Source organism: Andrena cerasifolii, chromosome 8, assembly GCF_050908995.1.
Source record: "Andrena cerasifolii isolate SP2316 chromosome 8, iyAndCera1_principal, whole genome shotgun sequence".
In the NCBI taxonomy this organism is placed as follows: Eukaryota; Metazoa; Arthropoda; class Insecta; order Hymenoptera; family Andrenidae; genus Andrena; species Andrena cerasifolii.
This window is the reverse complement of record NC_135125.1, coordinates 12493124-12516171: the sequence shown is the minus strand read 5'-3', so window position 1 is coordinate 12516171 and position 23048 is coordinate 12493124. Positions and strand designations below refer to the sequence as shown.

General features: G+C 44.9%; 3 protein-coding genes and 1 long non-coding RNA gene across 8 annotated transcripts; 2 read left to right on the top strand and 2 right to left on the bottom strand.

The window, feature by feature from the left end:
• Window positions 1–107: 107 nt before the first annotated feature.
• On the top strand, window positions 108–2602 carry LOC143372307 (uncharacterized). The gene is made up of 2 exons (XM_076818354.1): window positions 108–249; window positions 731–2602. The coding sequence occupies exons 1-2, from the start codon at window positions 167–169 to the stop codon at window positions 1278–1280; spliced, it is 633 nt and encodes a 210-aa protein (XP_076674469.1). The 5' UTR covers window positions 108–166; the 3' UTR covers window positions 1281–2602.
• On the bottom strand, window positions 2043–17645 carry Ttd14 (TRPL translocation defect 14). Of its 5 annotated transcripts, none has more exons than XM_076818349.1 (10): window positions 17294–17645; window positions 15078–15145; window positions 14501–14538; window positions 13605–13642; window positions 7817–7933; window positions 5764–5892; window positions 5190–5663; window positions 4824–5031; window positions 4568–4749; window positions 2043–2665 (listed from the first exon to the last, which is right to left on the bottom strand). In XM_076818349.1, the coding sequence occupies exons 1-10, from the start codon at window positions 17331–17333 to the stop codon at window positions 2661–2663; spliced, it is 1299 nt and encodes a 432-aa protein (XP_076674464.1). In that variant the 5' UTR covers window positions 17334–17645; the 3' UTR covers window positions 2043–2660. The 5 variants fall into 5 exon arrangements, with proteins under 5 accessions (XP_076674464.1, XP_076674461.1, XP_076674460.1 ...); XM_076818346.1 differs by lacking the exon at window positions 2043–2665 and adding an exon at window positions 2755–4385 and having other exon boundaries at window positions 17294–17644; XM_076818345.1 differs by lacking the exon at window positions 2043–2665 and adding an exon at window positions 2755–4400 and having other exon boundaries at window positions 17294–17640.
• Window positions 16242–20563, top strand: LOC143372308 (uncharacterized). The gene is made up of 2 exons (XR_013086274.1): window positions 16242–16507; window positions 16711–20563. It is a non-coding gene; the product is annotated as an uncharacterized LOC143372308 (long non-coding RNA).
• On the bottom strand, window positions 18834–22557 carry Slim (scruin like at the midline). Its single transcript, XM_076818350.1, has 3 exons — window positions 21480–22557; window positions 21066–21395; window positions 18834–20984 (listed from the first exon to the last, which is right to left on the bottom strand). Exons 1-3 carry the CDS (start codon window positions 22152–22154, stop codon window positions 20808–20810), a joined length of 1182 nt encoding a protein of 393 aa, XP_076674465.1. The 5' UTR covers window positions 22155–22557; the 3' UTR covers window positions 18834–20807.
• Window positions 22558–23048: the final 491 nt, after the last annotated feature.

Here is a 23048-nt window from a genome sequence, read left to right as displayed (position 1 = left end):
TTTGCCACCAACTTCGAAAGTACAACGGTGTTCATAACAACTTCCGGTGACGTTTAATTCGCGACGTTGCCGCACTTTCTTAGTGTCGGCAGTAGCATTACAATTTATAATGGTTATATTAGATTAGTGTTTGTTAAAGTATATTGTTAATTAATTGGTAAGAACGATGGCTTCCTTGGTTGCGGATTATGGGACTTCCTCGAGTTCGGAGAGTAGCGGCGACGACGTTTCGGACAGTGCTGATAACACGTAAGCTTTCACCGATGCAAGCTTGGCTGCTTCAATGTTTGTTTTCCTCTGCCGTTTAACCTCCCACGACCATAAACTTCCTTTTACCATGTTGTTACCAAATCGTTTCGTCCCAAGCATTGTGTATTACATAAATGTGCGTTGTCCTTTTGCGAGGCAAGGAAGTTGTCGCAATTACACGCGCACTTATGAAACAAAGATAATGAAGAATGAGTTCATCGTGCCGATTCCACGCGTAACATCGTTAATTTTTATGATTTAATAGTTCTCCATTACATTTTCCTCGCTATATACTTGTTGTTTTGCAAGAACTTTGTACACGACCGAAACAGTGGATAGAATTCGTAACATAGCGACGAGGCTACTCTTACTGCTACGAGAATACGTTGCAGTGTTCTGGCATGAATATCTTAAGGCACAGTTGGTGCTTACACGTTAGATTGAACTTGTTCTTTGTAATCTGATATTGCCCAACTCTTAGTTTTAAGGACGAAGAGGAAGAAGAAGAGGACGACGACGAAGAGAATAACGAGAACGGAGTACCAAATGAAACATCTTCCAAAGAGAAACTTCCATTGCCAACTCCCGATTTTAATGGCATGCCCACCATGAAAACTTCAGTCTTCTCGAATCCATTTGTCGAAGCAGAGAAAGCAAAAAGTGCAATACTCGAAAAGCATGTTAAAATGACTCCGACCTTAGACGATACTAAGATGATAAACGGTAGAAAAATCTGTTGGAATTACAGGAAAGGTAGATGCCGCTTTGGTCATAATTGTACCTTCGCTCACGACTCAGATTTGCATCGCACAGCAGCTGAATTAGAAGCGATTCGAGCGCCGCAAGAGACAGTTATCTGTCAGACCCAATATAACGGTCAACTACCAATAAACGACGACGACGAGGTCGATCAAGAGAATAATCAAATGAATAAACGTAAAAAGAGACCAGGATTGAGCCAATCCTTAGTACCCAGTAAGAAAGTCTTAAAACTGTACAAAGCACAACAAGCTAAGACTATTAGTAGATAAATACGATTATATTAAATATATTAATGACGCTAGCGTATTATTAGCTACTTCGAAGAGGGGATAATTTATAATTCGTATGCTTACTAATTCAAATGGGTTCATACAAGGGGAATTGATGATAACGTACATCGAAAATAGAAGCCACACAGCATAAATTACCGTATGAACAAGAGAGTGGTATAAGAGACTAAGTATATCTCTCTGTATACCGAAAGAAGTATATGCTTCCAATAAAAGTTACATAACAAATGTGTCGGAGATCGTGTCTACTTCAAAATTAATTGAAAGTTTCAGAATTATTTAAATACTACTTGATATTTATAGAAAAGTATTTGTTATGTATATAAAAAGTACATTTTACTTGTATAGTTAATACTTCCAGGGACCTGCATAAATGAATCATAATTCATTGAGTCTTGCACGCGAATAGTTTTATAAACATATTTCTATTTATATTCGGTACCCCTAACTTGCCCACAATAACTAAAACATGTCTTCTTACTATTTACTTTTCGTGGATGTTTGTCGAATGTCTCTTCTTACCGAAAGGGGGCAGCTGTTTAAAAGTTCACAGTATCTGAACTTCGAGGTATTTCCAAATAGTCAGGGCACTATTGTATTTAAATATTCTACGAAGTATCGCTACAGCTTTAAAAGGTTCTAGGCGTTGTTTAATTAACGTACAGAGCGAAATTCTTCGTTTACGTATGGATTCTGTGTGCAAAGAAGGATTATACGAATTATGTACAATATTGTTAACAATTTTTTCTTGATAAAGCTGTTTAATTTAGTATCTACATTAGGTACTAACAGTAATATATGTATAACTATAGTAATTGTGGTATACCAAAAACAACTACGCTTCCACTACGCGTTACATCTTTTTACATAATGTTATAGGATACAAAACAGGGCTTAAATGATTCCATACTGAAGTAAATATACGATTGTTAATTTTATGTTTTCCTTTTACCAATCTAATATCGCATTACTTCCTTTACATGTGATCTGCCTACTCAAGTATTGTTAGTGGTAAACATTTGTTTCATCCAGTATGTTCTGTAATTTATGTACTCTCTGTCTATTCAGTGTAAAAGGTTTAAACAGAATGGTTGACCGTTACTAAATTATTTTCGCGACTGTTTAAACTGCTCGAATCCACGGGAGAACGAAATATAAAGATTTGATACAATACTGAGAAGAAAAACGTCTATGTATTCGGACAGATTTATATGTAGTTGTAAGTTTTCTTTTTTATTTTATACAGCTGTAAAATGATGAGAATTTTTTGAAAAATGGCAATAAACTAAAGTGACCAACAAGTCAGTTATTGGTTTATATTCTCCTCCTAGGTGTACCACATGAAAATACGTATTAGCCTTAGTCTGAAAACAAAACGAGAGGTAGCAATTAATTAAGCTGTTATTAATGAGTCACACAAACAGGTAGGTGGTATTTAAACGGGCAAAAAGAATGATAGGCACATGACATTTTATTAGATAATCATGGGTACAATATGAGTTCAGATCAATTATACGTGGTATAAGTGCATCAATAACTGATTATTGCATCTTTCATTGAAAATATATATTTATATATCATTCTTTTTATTTCCACGACTGAACATCTCACAGGCACTTTGTCTCTAAACAATGGCAAAATTTGTGATAAATGTGTCTATGTAAAATAAGCATATATATATATAATCATCACAGTTTACGTTCATTATGATCAACGACGAACAAATTTTTATCGGCAAATCAAACAATATGCGTTTAACCGTTCCTTTCCGCGAAATCAATTTTCCTTTTTACTTCGTAAAATACTGCAACTCAGCAATTGATATCATTATTCCCGCCAACGGTACTTCCAATAAATTAAAGCGTTGTTTTGCATGATCTTAACAAACTTTTCACGGAATTATACCTGTTAAGTACTAATGTTTGACAATTACCTTGCCGCGACTATAATACATATTTCTGACAATACTGCAGAACAGTACAATCATTGAACCATACTTTTATCCATTACCTCAGCATTATGCGTTAAAAGATAAATGATGAAACAATAAGTTTATCTCGACATTTTTGTATGACCGACCACCAATGTGATTCGTTTGTAAAGGAAAGTTCTAATCAGACCTACTGCAGGGACGAAGAGACGGTCTCCGTGTTCTACGGTGTAATTTGTAAATTAAATCGTTTAAACTCGTTTACATTAGTGCAGAGTATCAATTTTCTATTGAGACGATGTTGAATGTTTCTAAGGAAAAGTATACTTCACACTGATCGTGTGTTCTTGTATAATACATAGTAATTTGTATGCTACGTGCTACATGTACTTTGTATCACAATTATTTAATAGTAATTCCCTTAAATAAAAAGTTACGACAATACTCTAAGTAAGATACACAACGAAGTTAAAGAGATGAAAAAGTGAAGTGAGGTGATTTAAGTGTAAAAATACTCGGTATATTAAAACGACATCGCTTGTCAAACAGATCGATAGAAAATAAGTTACAGTTGAATTTATTAAGTACATTTCGCATGGAGCGATCTCCAAATGTGACACGCAAGATCAGTTTAGAAAATAGGTGTTTACGGCTTTTAAGTACTCGTCACATTCGTATTGCATATAGGAAATTTTAGATCCAAGTGAACTGCCAGTGCCAATAAAATACTTTATCCATTCTCCCTTGAATTATTTAAATAATTTGCCCCTTCTCGTTGCCCTACTGTTACCGTCGTCGCTTTCTTTTTTTCTCGCGTTTTCATCCTGAAACCCGTTTTTCTTATCGTATTCTTTCGCACTCGTTTCCTTACGAACTATCGGCCAATTTTTTCGCAGGGCTGACGCGTGCGCAGCATTTCTGCTCTTCTTGACTATTGCTTTTTATGCTGCTCCGTTCGACGAATTTCGCATTACCATTCGCAACACCGTGGACACCATTTTGCACGCCATTAACAACTTTATCTACACCATTTACACCAACTTCTATGCCATTGACTCTACAACCAACCCCGTTTACTTGCTTTTTAGCTGACGCGTCTTTCACTCCGGAAGAATCGAGATTTTTACTTTCTGCTGATCCAGATTCCGCCAAGCCTGCAAGAGCGTAATCTGTGCAATTCAAAAGAGACTGATCAAACGAAAGATCGCCTACACGAAAGAGAATTTCATCAGACGAATACGTTACTTTCGTCCCGTCGTAAAAGCCAGGCGCGTAAAAACAACGCGTTGCATAGATGCCAGCTAACGACAGCAACCGGAATAGGCGCGATACATACCGTGTAAATTGTGGCAGTATTTATTAGTGCTGTTCCACTCTTCCCGTAGACTCAGATTGAACATGCTGTAATCGGGATTTCCAGTGACCTGTTTCTCGATTGTCAGGAACTGTGGTAGTATATTTTTCAGCCCGTCCCCCGTTAGCGCTGTATACGTTTCGAGCAGCATCAGACCCCGGCACCTGTAATTCCCATTAGCCTCGTTCATCTTCCAATCAAGAACAAATCGCGCCACGCCACAGTTCCTCGCCCTCACCTGGGGTGGGCTGGTTCTCTGTATATGTCTAATTGGAAATACTGATTATTGATGAGGAAGCAACGGCGACGTTTGAAGATGGTGAAATGCGAGTCGTCGCGTTGAGCGAGCATGTTCAAGTAATCTCGATGAGTCAATTGTGTCTTCACCTCGATCACCTGACCGCACATCTTTGGACGCCGGATGGTGTGGATGTAGGACCAGTGACCTGTCGGGGCATAAAGCATCGTTTAATACTAAGGCTTCCAGCTATTAGTTCGGTTATGGTGGCAGAGGTTCCTGACGATACCGAGGCCAGCAGAGCTATCCTGCCTCTTAGAAAGAACAAACCATCAGGTACCCTTCCCAATAGGAGCACCTTCCTACCTTTTTGGCCCCGTTTCCGGAGACGAGCTTGCATTTTCGGATTGTTGCTCTGGAGGTAGTTATGGACGACATCAAAGTCCTGGAACGGCGGGAACTCGGTGTCCGCCGGCAGGGGACCTTTGACAAGGAACTTCACCTTTTGACTGCTGGCCCGCAACCTGTCCCCGGTGTCGATGCCCAGCTTCTGGCACACGCACTCGATCATACGGCAGATCTTCGACTCGAAATCCTGTGAGTTGTCGATCACGTCGAAATAAGGGTGGCCGACCCAAGCGGCGGCTGCCTTGTAGTCCAGCTCCCTGGCCAGCTCGACGCCCTCGGAGCGGCAGGCATGGTCCTCCGTCGAGTAGAAGTCCTCGGCACCGTTCGCAGCCGAGATCATGTGTATGATCTGGTTGTACCTGTTGTCCCGAAGCTCCACGTTGTTCCATCCGTTCGAGGCCATCATCAGTTCCCACTTGTCCTTCGAGATAACTGAATCGAGAGACGAGCGCATGGTCACACTTTGGGGATCGCTTTGATTCTCGAGGCGCGACGGACAGAAAGGGGTAAAAGAACCGAACGGTCGACTTACATGCAGAGGCATCCATAGCGCCGCGATCACAGATTATAAGGCAATTCCGTGAGGAGCTCTCGCCCAGCTGGAAGAACGTGTTCTCGATCTGTATCATCGTGCGCAGGAGGTTCTCTTGGAACTTGAATGCTGAAACAGACCGGGGGAGGGAACGGCGGATAATTTTACATCATATTTATCGCGGCTCTGCTACTTAATGTACAAGCAGGCTACACTGCTTCCCTAAAACTCGCATTCTAAAGCAACTACCAATGCCAGGAAGCACTACGTCGGCCTCTAGTTAGCGGCTGTTTATGTAACTCCGCGCAAGAGTTAATTGGTCGTTCGTCGAGTAGCTTGCGCCGCGCTGATAAACGATAGCGGTCAGGTGGTCTTTTTAATTAAGGAAAATAACGCGGCTACTATATTAAAGGCAACGTTTCCTTCGCTCGGGATTCAGGGAACGCGTCGAAGTGCAAGCTGGAATATACGCGGTGTCAAAACCATCCCAGCATTAGACTGTATTCGATCGGATGGTAAGAATGAATCACGCGTTATCTCCGCGCTCGCGGTTGACCACGCCGATACACCTGCAATCTCGGTTTCGTGGCGATCTTATCTCAGACGAGGGTGCGTCAAGTGCAATCAGTGCACCGAAGGATTAATGTATCTACTGCGACGCAGGCATGGAAATTGGGCTCTCGTTCGATTGTGAAAACAATCTTCTCCGATTGTACGCTGGTGGCGCACGTTGCACGGCAGCTGGTCGTGCACCAGCTGAGAGCGAATTTCAATGAGCACGTGTACGACGTATCAACAGGACAATGCCTAATACTGTGTTGCATATTCCGATATCGCGAGTCGCGTTGATTGTGCCGCGTCTGCGAGAGATACGGTGTATCGCTCCAGACGAGCCGGCCGCTTGTACCAGCCGCGCTCTGCTGTCGCGATACACGTTCCGCTTTATCGAATCAGCGGGAAAAATCCAATTAATGGGACGGTCGTCTAAAGGCCCCGACCGAGTCCAATAATCGTTGCAGCGTACCGCCAGCTTCTCGTTTTTCTGTCATCGAACCCCAAACGGGTAGCGGGACACGCGTCTCACAGCTGCGGCTCGGTCACTCCGCGATCCGATCGTGGCTGGCGATAATCTTCAAACGTCTCTACGATTTCACGGATGAGGGAGGACAGAACGGTCATAGATATCGATACTGCGCGCTCGAGTGGCATAGTTAACGAAGCTGGGAGAGGAGAATTGCATACTCGTTGAAGCGACTCGTGGCTACTCTGGAAGTCTCGCGGAACGAACGGTAATTCAGGGCAAGGAGAATCGACGGGCTGGAGATAGAGCTTCGTTACAGCTTCGTTGCGAAAAAGGCGCTAAGGCTGCACCGAAATCGCGATGTTTCGGGAGCGACTCTCGCACGAACGTCACCGTTTCTGTGCATTCGCATCCACGTGAGAATTGCCCGCGAACACATTGGCGTGATTCTCTATTATCGGCTGCCCGCCAAGTGTCCTGGCTTCGCGTGGCGGTTTAACTCTATCTAAAAAAAAAGGCTATTAATTGCCGAGCTTACATACCGCGTTACCATCGGCACAAGCGCGACAAGATGTACGAGAGGCCTAGCTCGCGAAGATGCCTGATGACTAGGACAGCGAGATAGAAGTGCTGATTACTTGATTAACCGAATGCAGATGGAGGAACCGCGGTTTTGGTTGGCTGGCGGGTGTCTAGCAGCAGGGATCAGCGCGGATCGTTCTAGCAAGGCGACCGGACGATGGTCCTCTTTTATTTTCGACAGCCGCGCGCAGAAGCTACGGCTTCTGGGCAGGAGACGCGATGCCGTATGCCAAGAGCGTACCCTGCGTACTCGTAGAGGAACGGAACAAATTTACACGGGCACGAAACGAAGAATAACAGGCTAAGGGACCAATTGGCACGAGGAGGATAAGTATTCGGTGTGTTTGAGGCGCGTGATTTCAGCGCGCGAGTTCCAGTTTCATTCCGCCGCGGTGATAAAACAGGACCAGGTCTCGTCCTCAATCGCCGAAGGAGACTTTTAAGACTCACCCTCGCCGGAGTCAACCTCCAAGATCTCCGGCCACCTTGCTTCACCTTTGTCGGATCCGTGCCTGTAATGTCGCTGCGAGAACTTCGTAATCGAAGGACGCGATCCGGATCCCTTTGCTAGAACCAACCGACCTTCAAGACACTTCCAGCTCGATACGCTTGGCGGGATCTTCCCCACTTTCTGCCGCGACTTTTTCCCCCTTTTTTCCCCTCTACCTCGCGCGGTTTAATTAAATCGCTTTTCAACGCGTAGCGAGAGTGTTATCGACGGGTTTCGACTCTGTATATCTGTCAACGGAATTGCTCAGCGTTCGTGGCTCATCGTTATTCCGCTTTGCAACCTTCGCGGACTGCACGCGATGTCGGTCCCTATCCGCGACGCAAACCCTATCGATTCCCCTTGCAATTATCTTTTTCCAATTCGAACGCGACACGATAGGCAGCGTCGCCCGCGAGAGCTCTCCTCTATCAACAGTTGTATGAATTTAAAATTGATCTTGGAACGTATTTGAATAGGGTCGAAACGATCCACATCGTTCCAACAGATTCGCAGCAATTCGTCCGGTATATTTATTAAACTCTGAACGAAGACAACTGATATATTTCCACGGCAAGGTAATCTGGCATTGAAGCAAACACAGTGTCGCGCATTTGGTTGGATAAAGCGCAAGTTCCATCCCCTTTTTCGATCAGGACAGCATCGATCTCGCCCCTGCCAGTTGTGTAACGAGTATTCAACCCTACCAGCCGAGAGGGTTAATAAAACCGGGCAGACTCTCTCGGTTTATTCCCAGTGGCAGACAGAGCCGGAACAGCCGCTGCGCCATCAGACATGTGGCCTCAGCAAAAACCTCTAAAAATGAAACTGCCGTACGAATGGATACTGCGTTTCTGCCTGCGGCGAGGCAAACGAAAGATACAAGCCGTAACGCTGACGATCGTTTTTCCATGACCGAAGGAGCAGCTCCGTTTACAGCCTCGCACGGAGCATGGGAAATTCAACGCGAGGCTGCAGCTATTTAATGCGTTGCCTGTCGCGTGAGATTTGATAAGAGTACGAGGAAGGCCTTCAGACTCTACTCCAAGGCGAACGCTTAAGGGTACTAAGCAGTGGTTTTTGTCGAAACATTTCAGAACAAGCTTCAATTTATTCCCTTTATCTTTTTAATTAATTGAAAAGGAAATGCTTCATTTTCGGCAAAAATGATTGCCTAGTACCCTTAAGCCGGGAATCCAAATAAAACCTAAGCTATGCTAAGTTTTTATAAAATTAGCTTCGATACACCCTTATGGAACCGCTTTCACCAAAAGCTAAGATAATCTGTGCTACGTTTTTTTTTTATGTTTTATAGCACAGCGTAGCATTGCTCAGCTTTCAGGTGGATCCCCGTCTTCACCATCCACCCATCTCAAGTTCAGGGAACAGCCGTCGTCTCTTCCAATTGATCAACGAACTCTCCTAGCGGTATAACGATCCGACGAGCTTCGTCGCGAGCCGATCAAGCTTTTTACGTAATTTACCCGACCGGCCGAACGACGCAACGAGGAAATCTGCGCAATGGAATTACAAATGTGTCGTGACGCTCGCGGCGCGCTTTTGTTGATCGCGTCAATTGATTCGACCTATTCGCGTTTATTGGAGCCCGCGGTATCCCGTCATAACTGGAAAGCTCGTTAATTATGCCCGGTCGCTATTAATCTTGGGCGCAGCTCGACCTTGGAAGGATCACCCATTGCTCGGCCGCGTGCGTCGCGGTGTTGAACTCGTGAAAAGAAGCGGCCTGCGCGCCGCGAGTGCGGACTTGTGCGTCGCGGCTCGTTCCAGACTATCAATATTTCATAAACTCGACCGCTTTTTTCCCCTTGCATTTGCATGCCTAACTGCGTTTCACGTTTCCTTCGCGACGGCGTATCTAACAGAAGAATCATTCTTATTGATAGCTCGCCAGCTTTTCTCGCTGCACAGCAGGCAGCTAGCAAGAAAGGGATGCGAACGTGGAAAAGAAACGGGTCGATGAATCAACGCGGCTCAATTACTGCCCGCACAGGTGTAACGCGGAGAAGAAAGTCAGCTGAGCCGTTTCCACGTGACTCATTCGATCATTTTCCTAATGCACGAGCAACCCTGACGAGTCAGCCCGCTCTTTCGAACATAATTCCATTCCCCGGTGAGATTTCATTTACCCTGGAATTTGCTGCTGGAAAAGCTAACAGGGAGAAGCCAGAAGGTGCAGATTCCACTCGGGAATATCCTCTTAACCCTTTTCAAGCCTCACCTTGGGCGAAGGTCGACGAGATTTTCCGACGCTCAGCCGAATGCGCCGGGAAATTTCCTTGCTCCTCGCAAACAAGAGATTGTTTACCGTCGGCGACGCAGGCGCGCGTTAATTCGCGGAGCAAAATATGGAATTTAAGGCAATTTCCCAAACGCGAAGTCACGATAAAACTAAACTGGCTCCGTGCCACTACACGTGCACTGTGCAACATCGCCGAGCAACAATCAAGCGGACCCATCGAGCGTGAATAATTTATTAATAGCCGGGTACTTGGTATAACGAACTTATTAGAGTGTGCCCGCCCCGTTTCTTCGGAACGTGGAATATCGTCACGGGCGACCTACATTAAACAATCGACGGTGACCAATTATACCGCGCTCTCCGATTAATCCCCAAGCCGCTGCAATTAGGGTGGATGTACCAGTAGATGAACAGGTACCAGTGAATGGACAGTTTGTATTAAAGCGAGTAAAATAAGTTATTAAAATAAGCAACTAATTAATTAGAGACTTCCTTTAATTCCTTGCTTCGTATCCAAACGATTTTTGCAGCACGCGGAATCAATCGCGCTGCGAACTTAATTCTATAAAAGTGTTCATTCATTAGCCTTAAGCGTTCATTTACTGGTGCGTTTACTCTACCCGCGTATGTCCGCGATAAAAAAAAATCGACGGTCCATCGGTGCCACTTCACCGTGCATGCGCGAAGAAGCCAAAAGGAGGATTTGGTGGCAGGAAGCCTGATTGGTATCAGCGTTTCAAGGCCGCGGATTAGAGCCGACCGATACCCTTTACGTAAGCGCGCGGACATTGGAACGAAACGCGCAAAAGGCACGGCTTTTCGCGACGCATGGGGCCGGGGCGCGGTTGAACCGCGGGCTTTTTTGAAAACGATGAAGTTGGCAAGGTGTCGAGCGACTACGTGGCGATACCCACGCGCGCGTTAAAGCGACCGGCAACGGCAAAGTAATCGCGAGCTTCCGAGTGGGATGTTTCTCATAGCGTTGCTCAACGGAGCTTCTGATCCCAATTTCGCGTTACATAATTTCGGTGGCTGTGTATTATTATCCATGGTTGGTGCCGAAGGGCGCGCGAATCGAGGCGGTTTTCGCGGCGGGCGAACTTGAAACGGCCACCTCGCCTCGCGAATATCTCGAGCGACTCCCGCGCGTGGATGAACACCGGCGATTCGCGGGGTAATTATAGAGCTTATCTGAAAGGGGCCAGCCTAACTGCAAGTCGCGTTACACCACGAGCGTTGCGCTATTAATGGACAGGTACTTCGATGTGGCATTGATAGCGCACTAAACGAAACTCACGCCGCGGCACGGGTCTGTCCACTCAGGTAAGTTTCCACGGAAGAGCTATAAAATATTATTAGCCTTTTTTTTTGTACGAGGGGTTCAATACAATATCTGCCTATAAATCACGATAGTATAATCGCGCGGCGTTACGTAACCGAGAGCAGAAGCCTCTGTGCTAGTCGCAGTTCGGATACGCAGCGAAGCCTCGAAGTCTTGGGACTCGATAACAAGGTACTTCCGGTAATCGGCCGATCGATTTCGCAAGTGGCTGACAATGAGTGGGATAGGTGTCGATCCGTGACCTATCGAAGGGAGAACTCCGTGCGAACGAGTCGCGTCGCGAGCAATAATAGGCAAGCAATTATAGAATCCCGATATATCGGTTGGCTTGAACGGAACACTGTGCTTCGAATATTTACGTCCCGTGGATAGATAAGGCGGCCTAGCGTGCAGCCGATAGTCGAGTGTGACCGAGTGAACGTCCCTTGAGCTATCGGCAGATATTTTCGGGTTGCACAGGCCGCGGAGACCTCGGATCTTTTCTTATCGCGTCCCTCTGACGTCCCCGTCCCCAACAACTCATCCGTTCCCATATCCTCCACCGTTTCGGCGTCGAATCCCGGCCCGGAACGCGGCGCGATCGCGCCGCGTCGGCCCGGTTCGTCACTCCAAAACACCGCGTGTCTCGTGACTCGATCGCGGCCGCCGCTATCCAAGAATCTTGGCAGCCTGCCTGTTTCGATTTTACGCAATCAGCGGATGATGTACATTAGCCATTCTTCTTCTCTGGCCCACCCGCAAGCGGCTGTACGAATGCGTCTGGCGGCGAGTATAAACTCGCGGGACGCTGCTTCTCTCGCCTCACGCGCCTCTATAATTAAAGCACCTGTTCCTCGTGCGTCGATACCAGCCACGTCCTCCTCCGCTTTTCCGGCGTTTTTCGATGGGGCCACGTCGGAATGGAAAACTCGGTGACACCGGGTGACGTAACGTTGCGTAATTCGACCTGACACGAATTTTGCATCAGCGACGATAGAAGCTGCTGCCTTCGATGGAGAACGCAGTGTGCACACAGTTCGAAGTCGCGCAGCTGTGCGCGTCGTTGTTGAGATCCTTGATGAAACGGGTACTTCTTATCTGTTTTCCAGTCGTTATAAATCGCTGTATCATTGAGCAACTTTATTGCTCCGCTCGAGCCTCGGTGAACACGTTTTTAAACAAGTGTTCTACGGAATGCGATGTTTTTATTGCGACGAGGTCGTGGGCGAGGGTAATCGCGATTGGAGCCATAGACCGGGGGAAGAGTGTCTTGAGAGGTGTGCGAGCGAGCCGAGGTGATAGGGGGAGGGTGTCATTAGACGTGGCCTCCCCGAACCAGCGGAGAGTTTCGTCGATATTATCGTGACAGTTGACGCATACGCAATGATATCTATACTTGAGCAGCCAAGGGATAAAACGAGAGGGCACGAGGGGTGCTCGCGGTGCTCTCGCATGGGCCGTCGATCGATACCCGCCGTGACATTGCCGTGTCTCCGCAAAAACCCATGTATCCGGTAGCGTAATCGCGAGACGAAGCCCGACACACTGTTAAATTGCGTCGCGGAGCTTCGTCGTCATCTACCGCGAAGAAGATTCCGTCAACGCCTACGCGTACCGGATTCACTGGCGCAACGAGCTAGGAACCCTTGTCGCTAGAAAGGTGAAACGTAAACTCCGCATCCGGTCGCCCGGCAAAACCTGTGCAGCTTGTCGCGTAATCTCGAGAGAAACGGGGATCCTCGACACGCCGCGCTAGGAGCAGGTACGCCAAAGTCTGATTCTTCGACGGTTATCCACGTCCAAGCGCAGTTAAGCCTCCTGGGCAAACACCGTTGGTATCCGAGGAACCCCGATTGCGTACGTTTTCCCGTGCAAGCTAGGAAACGTGGCCTTAGGAACGGCGAGATGCAAATTCTGCCGCTGGCTGTGCGCCGCGGAACCTGCGTGTCCACTAGTGGGATCGCGAAACAAGCATATTACGCGCACGCGGCGCGCTAAGCGCACCGTAACGTTTACTCTCGCGGTGCTGAGGTATCCTGGGTTCGGCGCGGCGAGACGTTCCTCGCGGGAGGAAGCTACGAATCGGGCCACCCCCGCGCGGAATTTAAAAACAGACGCGCGCCGCGGAGCTAAGCTAGCCGTATACAGTGAGAAGTTGACGTGGACTTACCCTCTTCAGCGTTCAGGTCTGAAAACTTTATGCCGCCGCTGAAATGGAAAAAGCAGACGTGGGATGAAACAGTTTGTTAAATTAGAGCGCGATAGTTGGAGAATTCGGAGGGGTAGCGACTAACGGAGCGTAGAACAGTACGTATCTTTTGGCTCGCGAGAGAGACTAATCTATCTGGAAGATAGTTGTTATCTTGTTTCCGTAGATAATGACTTTTCAGCGGAGAGAGAGAGGGGGGGTGGGGGTTAAGAAAGGACGGAGCGTTTCGTTCGAAAAACGCAGGGGACGTCGTCGTGTTCTAAAAGCTTCGTCTATCAGCATTCAAGCATCGGTTTACGCTGGTTCTTCGAAGGGAAAACCAGCGCGACGGATGTATTCGTCGAATGGCTGGTCTCTTGCCGCGCGAATAACGCTCTTTAATTGATTTTTGCCGTCGGTGAATCATCGTTTATCGCGGTTGGAACAGCTTAACGTTCGATTCGACCGATGACAAACGAGGTTTGTTGCACCGACGTTATGGGACAGTCGTGACTTCTTCGATCGCTATTGTACGATTGTTTATTATTGTTTTTTTTTTTTGCGCTTCGATCGACCATTCTATGACACGACACCGAGGGAAGCTAAAGCCCGAGCGTGCGAACAGAAGCGAGGCGATCCACTTCGCGCAATGAAAACCGTCCGCTTTGTTTCCTCCGATATCCAAGGAGCGGGGCGAAAGAACGCGGGGGTTCTTTGCCCCTCCGTGCCACGGGAGATCGGGGGAAACACGAGTCTGGGCGGTTTTCCAAGCAGAGTTAATCGCCCCGCTCGACCCGCATCGCGCCAGGAGCTTCGATTCGTTCGAGCATCTCCTCCTTTCTCCGTCTCTGTAAATTTGTTATCGTGTGATTGCATACCTGAGCAGCACGGTCGCTGTCTCGGGAACACGGAACACCTGAAAAAGAAGACAACCAGCGCTCTATCGAATCCACAACGAAGGGTGATCACCCCCAAAATCAGTTCGCACATAGAATTTCCACTTTTCGTCCGTGCACTTTTTTTTATTTTTTTTTTTTTATCTAATTCGTTAACAGCCGCGTGACAAAGCTTCTATCTTTACTCGACGCACGTTGCGACCGTTGGAAAGTGACGTGCACACAGAGTAAGCTCCTCGACGGCAATCCTTTCAATAGGAGAGCCCGATCGAGGGGAACAATTGCTAGGATTTAGCGCGAGACTGTAATGAAACAGATTCTACCGGCAGCAAGGGGAGCAGAGCACGCGAGAGACTCTCGCAATACAGAACGTTCTGATTAATTGCTCGAGGCACTTTCTAATTAATCAGGGACTCTAGAACTGTTTGGGGTAGTTCTCAGGTTGAATCGTCATTGAAAGAGACGGACACGTTGGAACAAAACTCACGAGACCCTTCCTCGCAGGGTCGTGTGTCTTTTCTTATGCAAAAGCGTGGCAAGAGGAATGGAGCATGCCTACCTTCCATCCCATGTTCTCGAAGAACGTGCACAGCCGACTCTGCCCTGTCGTTTTGCCGCCACAAGGTCCTGGAACAGAACAATTTCCGTGGTCACTCCACGTCCACCATGGGCTAACGTGTATTTCGGTGAGATCGAGGAAACGGCGTAGCTCGACTCTCCCCAACGGGGAATACCAATGGCAGAGCGCGGGTATATGATTAAGAAGGACAAACTCGAAGTTGGACCTCGATACGGATTATCCTTGCCGAACGAAAGCAAGACGGAAAGGCCACGACGTCGCTAACCTTGACTTCCGTGATACCAAGTGGCTATTGAACTCGACCAGCGTAAATAGAAATGACGTGGGACGCGATCAGTCCGCGTAAAAGCGACGCATCCACTGTACGCGAACGAAATTGCAGCCTGACCCGTGCGAAATGCGCATCCCGCGCGCCGATTCGTTGCCGTTCTAGAAAACTGTACAGAATTCCGCCTTCGATGCGACGCAAATTTCTTAACTCAAGTGCCGCGTGCTCGATAAGGAGAACGCCGTCGATAGTCTAAGCGCGTGCTTAACATCGAACGCTTCACGTTCGCACCTGCTTTTTGTGCACGCTCCCGAGTACACGCGGTATTGCTCGGAACAATAGCGCGGCGTGAATTACGCTCGGTATTAAAGGCGGCTTCTCGCGATTCGAGATGCTCTAATGCGAGAGGCTAAGGAGTAAACGAGATCGACTTCTCGTGTCGTTGGCCAGCTGTACACTCATTGACTCGTGAGTAATTGGTTTGAATTGTTCCCAGCTGACGCGAACGCTCTCTCATCGATAGGAGGACAATGATTATGCATCGCCGCGGCCCACGGATGAGAATATTATCCTTTACTTGAAAACTGCTGGTTTCAGAGCAGTACGGGCCGGAGCAACGATTCCTCTACGAGGGAACTTGAGAAATCGAAATATACAGACACGTAACGGGCATACCGTGGCTAATCAAGATTTACATGCTAGCAGTTAAGCGACAACGTTATCGCGCAAGTGTTTTTCCGGGTAGCGACGCATTTTTGCGCTTGGGTTTCTGCCACGATGCGAGCGCAACAATTTCGCGCTAAGCATTCGGGCACGGTGGGCTACGTTGTTGAATCGTTCCAAGCTAATCGGGAATATTAATCGCGTTTATATTGGTGGGATCTTTCATTTAGCACGAGCAGAGTAATTCTAGAATGCGATTCGATTTTGTCACGTCGAGTTGCCTATTGCTTTCGAAGACGAAAGGAAATTGATGCGACAATGTTCGATTATCTTGTTGCATTTGTTACGCAACGCAATATGCGCGTGTGGTACTGTAAATGTTTATTATGGGAGTTGTATTTTAATCGGCATTTCTATTTCTTATCCAGATTGTTTTTTTCAACGTGAAATGATTTAAGCATGATGTATTGTGCTACTAGTAAGTCAACGTCTAATTTGGATTTCTTTACTATATATAAGTATAATGTCCGAGCATGTATCGCCGCAATGGTATGTTAATGACTCGAGAAGTGCGTTTTTGTCGACTTAAATATAGACCCGTCGAACTGTCAATATTTTGATGCAGTGAATCACTCCGAGCAACACGTATCGAATCGCTGCGATCATCTTTCCCTGTCCTAGAGTCAACTACGCGTGACGAGATTCGAATAGAGCAACGGGACATTTAAGTTTTCAAAACGCACCAGCGAAACGCGACACACGAAGGAAGGAAATTCGAATGTGCCGTGCACGTTCGGTCGACCACGTAACCACTCGGTTTCGTACCGATGGTTACTGTGAGAAAATGGAAAATTAAGTTGAAATGTAGCGGAATCGAGAGGAGGAAGGACGATGTAATTTTCTGCACGTTGCACAGGAATTCTAATCAATATTTTCACGCGAGCGATGAGCTCGCGGGGCAACGTGCACGTAACGCTAATGTCACAGCAACGAGGGAACGTAATCGAAATGCATTTTGCGCCTACAGAGGCGCGATAAAGAGACGCGATAGAAGGAAGACCGTCATCAAGAACTCGTGCGAACACGTGGTTACTGCGAACGCGTATGGATCGCCTCTGTCGTGTGGATATCCCACTACGGGACTATTTAAACGAGCAAGCATGGAAGCATCCATTCGATCGAACGAAAAAACACCTCCGCTGCGAAGGCACGATACGACGGGCGCGTGACAACGAATCGTTATACGAAAGGAAAAGTAGCTTACCTCCGGTGAGCACCACTTTGTAAAGGCGTTTCTGCTCCATGTTGTACCAGCGTTTTTAGAGGCCTCTCCTGTCTAGCCAAGTCCACGAGGTGTTACGAGTGGATGGTCGATGGTCGGATGGATGGATGAAATAGGTGTTCGCCTGGCACGAGAATGGTGTCTACGGTTGCAACGAATACTACATGAACACTTCGCCGAACATTTCGAGATGCCGCGGAGTGAAATACGTCGGAGACATGGGAGTGAAGCAGCGATGATATCTCCCGATGCAGAAAGACAGCAACCTGCCACTCTTTAGTGAGAGTAGACGTCTGCCTCGAAACGAAGCGATCCGCGGGTTTGGTTAATCGGGTTAGGCTGCTCCCCTCCATCCTTCGGGACGGATCATGCGCGAGACGGAAATGCACGAGCGCCACTTGCGAAAGTATCCGAACGAACAATTACGCTTCGTCGTCTCGTTCGTTTGTTTATCCTGTTCAAACTACACTTTTTCGGTTGCTTCTTTCAATGACGATAGAACGATGCTTTGAATTAGAAAAGTCTCCAATTTACGCGGTCGCAGCGTGCTCGTTAAGAGGGAGAATTGCGACGACTCTGAACTGGTTATATGCGCACAACGTAAATTTTAATGTGCCCTTCGAACGTTAATGAATTCCCGCGCTAAATTTGAATTTGGAAACAACGAAGATGGAAAGGATGGGTCACGCAACAGAATTTTATCTTTCCATTGCTTGGTATTTTAATAATAGAACAATATATGAGAAAATGTTTCCATTTTTTTTTTGCAACCAGTTTCTCCCTCCTAAAGAATCAGTTTATTAAAACAAATGTGTTTCTGTAAAAGATACAATTTATTTTCAAAGAATTTCCTTAAGTATTTCTTTCTTTTCGTTCGAATGCGACAAGACGATACAAGTATTCATTTAAAGTCATAATTAGTCTACTCGTAATAGTCTTACGTATGTCTATTTTCGAATTTCTTCCCTATCGATTTTCTCAGGTGTACATATTTGTATAACAATCGAATCCAAGTGAGATGTAGAAGAATCTTTAGTCTATTGAATAGTCTATGAGCAAGTGTGACGTTAAAATCTAAAGTACCCTATCATTGACTTTTCGTGATAACTAGAAAAAACCATCGTAATACACGTACTACAATGTAGTTTGAACGTTATAGTAAATACGATAAAGGCATCAAGTAGAGAATTACAATTCAGACAGTCCAATCAGATCTTAATTGCCTTCATTAATGTACCAATTTATATTTCGATATAGTCTTTGCACAGCTGTCTGGAAACCCTTTCTGTTTGATAAGTTCGTTCGATCTATAGTCGTGGATCATGCAACGCTTCAACTGTTACTCTTATAAATACGATCTTTGCATGCCGATGTACAAGTACTTGCTCCGCTTTATGTAGTTAACATTCACAATTTGGGGGTGAGAAAAAAGCTATTGCACATTTTCAGCTTATTAATTTAAGCGGTTGCGGCATCGCGTTCGATATATATCAAAGGGTGCGCGAAGAGAAATAAACAGGGCTAGGAGAATTAGTTGAATTGTATTCGATTTCCTATTTACAATTTATCCTTGCTAATGCACGCCCACGGCGTGCCTTCTTAGATAATAAATAGCACCGAGAATAGAACAATGAGAAGAGAAACAACCATTATATACCTACTTAAGAGTATAATCCACGAGGAGGTTTTGTATATCGATGCACGTGTGGCCGCCAAACGATAGTAAGAATTGTTTTACACGTGCTATTGATGTATCACATGCAACCGTGAATAGCATTTGATTTATCTAACATTAAGGCAAGAGCTCCTGCGTGCTTCATACAAATCACACGTAATTCTTCTGGCTTTTCTCTTTACTGCACTTGTTCCCCGAGTTCCCTTCCAATCAAATACATGCTTTCTAATAATTAGGTGTATTCTGCGCAGCGTACTTAATAAAGTAATTTTTAAGCTGTTTTGTACTCCGAAGTTGGTACACAAATACTTTGTTCGTTTGATATGAAGTTGTGCTTCAGAGAAAAGCAATGATCCTATCGTGTATCTTACCGTTTATAGCTGTATGCTGGGAAGGCACTTTCCCAGACAGTAATTTTTAGACTCCGTGATTTGGTAATGCCGCCGATATTCATTATCTTCTATAAGATCGTATAGAGTTAGCTTACTGTGCGACGGGAAAACGCCTCCTTCCAGAACACAGATCGCACAATAGCAACAGAGCTTAAAACAGCAGAAGATATATTATTCTATCGGTCTATTAAGTGTAAATTGAATTAACATGTTGCTTCATTGCTGAGTGCTGCTGATCTGTTATTTACATTCGCAGGCCAGTTTGCGTTTATTAAAAATATAATATGTAACTTTCTCTAGATAATAAATACGTTAAGTAATTAATATCCTTATCAATAATACGTCCGAAAAAGGCTTTTATTTGCAATGGAGCACTTTCGGCTGATCAATTTTCCCCAACATAAGAAGCGAATCCTTTCAATCGAATAATGGAGTATTGGATGCAGGTATAAAAGTTTCTGTGTCGGTTCGGTACCATATAGTGGCTACATTAATTTACATACATGATTCGATTTTATAAAAGAGCATATACTTGAAAGAAAATGATTACACACTGACTTATGACACAGCATAAACTTGTTGCTTAATACGCTCACTTAAACAAATATCGTAAATCACGTAAATGAATAACTTTCGATGTCTTTTTTCTCAGATATCGTTATTTTCCGTTTTTGCTCCCTGATAAATACAGATTATACTTCATTGCGCGATTAATTTGATCTAATTCATCGTTGCTTATTTACATTCATATATGTACAAAGATGAAGTAAATTTTGTAAACAGAATTTTATGCTGTATATAAAGAAGAAACCATGATTTTTCTTAAACAAGGTGTACTCATTTTCTTTGTCGATCAGAAATTTATAACGGTCGCGAGTAACAAATGCATGAGCATATATTTCGGTAACTTAATATGATATTTGACACAGATTTCTGTCAACTACAATCCATATATTGGAAAATATAATTCGATAAATTTCGACATAAATCAAAAGTATAATGATCAAAGTACATAAAAAATAAAATGATTCAGATGTAAATCGATGCAAAGTGTAAAATGCTTGCAAGAAAAACCGGCCTGGTGCAACAAAAAAAGATTCCTACGGCTGCGAGTTTGCGTATAATTGTCGATTTTTTAGAAAAAAAAAGAAAACAAAGCACAGTAAAACATTAAATAATTAAAAACCCTTTAAAAAGATTGTGCATGACCTACAATGCTACCAATGATAATTGTACAAAATAAGTCAATTCCGAGAAAGTGATCCATTGATAGTCTCTGTCATATTAATTGCCCAACATACTGTGTAAGATTTTTTATAAAAATATTGTAAATAAATTATGATAAAAATGTGCAACAATTACAATATTCATACAATAAATAACTGGTAACAATGGTCGGAGTGATAATGCTCTGAACATCTAGAGGACATTAGAAGTCAAGAAAGTCGATTCTTTGCACAAATTTTAAAGGTACCCCCATATAAAGTAACTGATTTGGAGACTTACGTCTTAAACGTGGAAAGTAATAAATTAATGCCTGCCAACAGATTTCTGACAATTTAGGAATTTTTAACCAAACGGAATGAACCGCATCTGTCCTTACAACCTGAAACAGAATATTGGCGAACGACCGTGAGCAAACACATTTACTAAAATGAGAAAACAAAGAGGAAGAAGGATTAGTAACCTCGTTATTTTCCTTAATTATTCCGCCGAATGTATACATCCGCCCTTCCGGAGTAAGGGCAGTCGAATGAAAGTATAAGGGGCACGGTAACGAGCTCTCCCTTAAACGGGTCCATTGCAGAAGTTTCAGGTCCAGCCTCCAAACATCAGAGAAGACATGTTCTTCGTTATATCCTCCAGAGATTACTACCAACTTAGCACCTGTCTTCTCGTCTGTATACTGTACAGAACCATGGCAACGTCTAGGTTCAGGTACAGTGTTATCAATATTGTCGCCGTACGTATTTAGTACTATCCACTTATTGGTTTCTAAGTCAAAAGCAGAAATCTCCTAGACATATATTTGAGCAAGTAAATAACTATATGTAATTTTGAGTACAAGAAGAAATTGTTCTATACAAGGCTGTCTATATACCGAGAAACCGAATGCTTCCATAGCTGTTCCTCCTCCCAAGAGGTAAATGAGCTTTCCATCGAATCCTAATTCGTGTCTATACCGCCCCGTGGGTTCGTTCTGATATATTCCAGAGCATATGTACACAGCTTCCCACGTCCCATTCTTAAGATCAAATCTATGAATATCACAAGTGTACGTGTACCCCGTGGTGCCACCGACGGTATACAAATATTGTCCATAATATATTACTGCTTGTCCATATTGGGGGATAGGTAAATCTCCTACCGCCGGAATCATGTGCATTTTACCATCCTCGAGGTTACACATATAGAGGTGATTGCTACAACTATCTCCGAACGGTACCCCGGTTCCTCCGTAAATCAGTAGCACGCTGCCCCTCAGAATCACCGCGTTCGATGCCAATTCATTAGGCATGGTACTCTGACCTGGTAAGCGCTTCCATTGTTGAGTAACAAGATTCAGCTTCCATATTTCCTTGAAAAGCGGCCTGCTAGACATCCATGTCTGATCGTTCCGCATGTCGGGATCAGTCTCGGAGATGAACGGATTAAAGCCGCCATAAGAATACAAGTATTTCTGATCACAGACTATTCTATGCCCGCTCCTGGCTTTAGGACGTTCAATGCTGTTCGGCTTGTGTTGCATGAACACAAATGGCTTGAATGTATACATTTTTCTCGATCAATTCACGATATATCGTTCCTTTAGCATATAATCCGACTTGTTTACTTATCGAAATGAATGTCGCGATGCTTTGAATAAACATGCGGGCATGTATCTTGATGCGCGCAAGGAATTCTCAACACAGACATCTTGCGCGTACTATGCGATACATCTGGTGTGCTTTCTGCACATCGGTAAACATGGTGCAATACTACGAAACTTTTCGCCGCTCTTCTTCCAAACGCGTATTTCAGTAACGATCAACGGAACACCCTGATTCCATTCATTCTCATTGTTTTACTATTAAGATATCACTTCTTTTACAACGATGCACATGCAGCTGTAAATTTACCGTGCCTTTACAACTGCAAACATACAGTTTTACGCCTATGCAGTAGTACAGCTGCGATTGCGCAGCACTCACCAGCGATCACGTGACCGAATTTACTTATTTCGCGATAGAAAGTATTTAGTTTATTGCTCGAATGATATCAAACTAATTTAAAGGGCAAGATATCACACAAATTGTAATTGTACGCTAGGTTATCTTGTATTAAGACGCAGGATAAATGGATTTGTAATTCTCTCGCATCTTTGTACCATTCTGATGCGCAATGGTTTCTGCAGAGCGTAACAGTTCCCAACAATTCTAATTCCTATTTTTATTTATAATATACGAAGGTAGCGCGTGGATATTTCTATGTTTGCAGGTTTTAGGGGCCTGTGGAGAAGCATCGTTTCTTAGAGTGATTAAAATTTTGGAATTTATCTACGTGGTACGCGAAGACTCTTCAGCGCACTCTATCTATAACCTCAACAACAGTGCTCTCATACGACTTTGATAACAGTCAGCAGCGTCGCCGGGGAATCGGTTGTCGACGCTGGTTGGCTGCGGCCTCCCTT

Bases quoted from the DNA above. Each gene is read 5' to 3' on its own strand.
- Ttd14 (XM_076818345.1), bottom strand. From the start codon at position 17,333: ATGGAGCAGAAACGCCTTTACAAAGTGGTGCTCACCGGAG. The intron at 15,146-17,293 runs GTAAGCTACTTT...GTTCTGTTCCAG, and splicing joins CAAAGTGGTGCTCACCGGAG to GACCTTGTGGCGGCAAAACG. The intron at 5,664-5,763 runs GTAAGTCGACCG...CTCTCGATTCAG, and splicing joins CGCTATGGATGCCTCTGCAT to TTATCTCGAAGGACAAGTGG.
- LOC143372307 (XM_076818354.1), top strand. From the start codon at position 167: ATGGCTTCCTTGGTTGCGGATTATGGGACTTCCTCGAGTTCGGAGAGT. The intron at 250-730 runs GTAAGCTTTCAC...CCCAACTCTTAG, and splicing joins TCGGACAGTGCTGATAACAC to TTTTAAGGACGAAGAGGAAG.
- Slim (XM_076818350.1), bottom strand. From the start codon at position 22,154: ATGTATACATTCAAGCCATTTGTGTTCATGCAACACAAGCCGAACAGC. The intron at 21,396-21,479 runs GTATATAGACAG...ATATATGTCTAG, and splicing joins TGGAAGCATTCGGTTTCTCG to GAGATTTCTGCTTTTGACTT. The intron at 20,985-21,065 runs GTTACTAATCCT...ATTCTGTTTCAG, and splicing joins TAATTAAGGAAAATAACGAG to GTTGTAAGGACAGATGCGGT.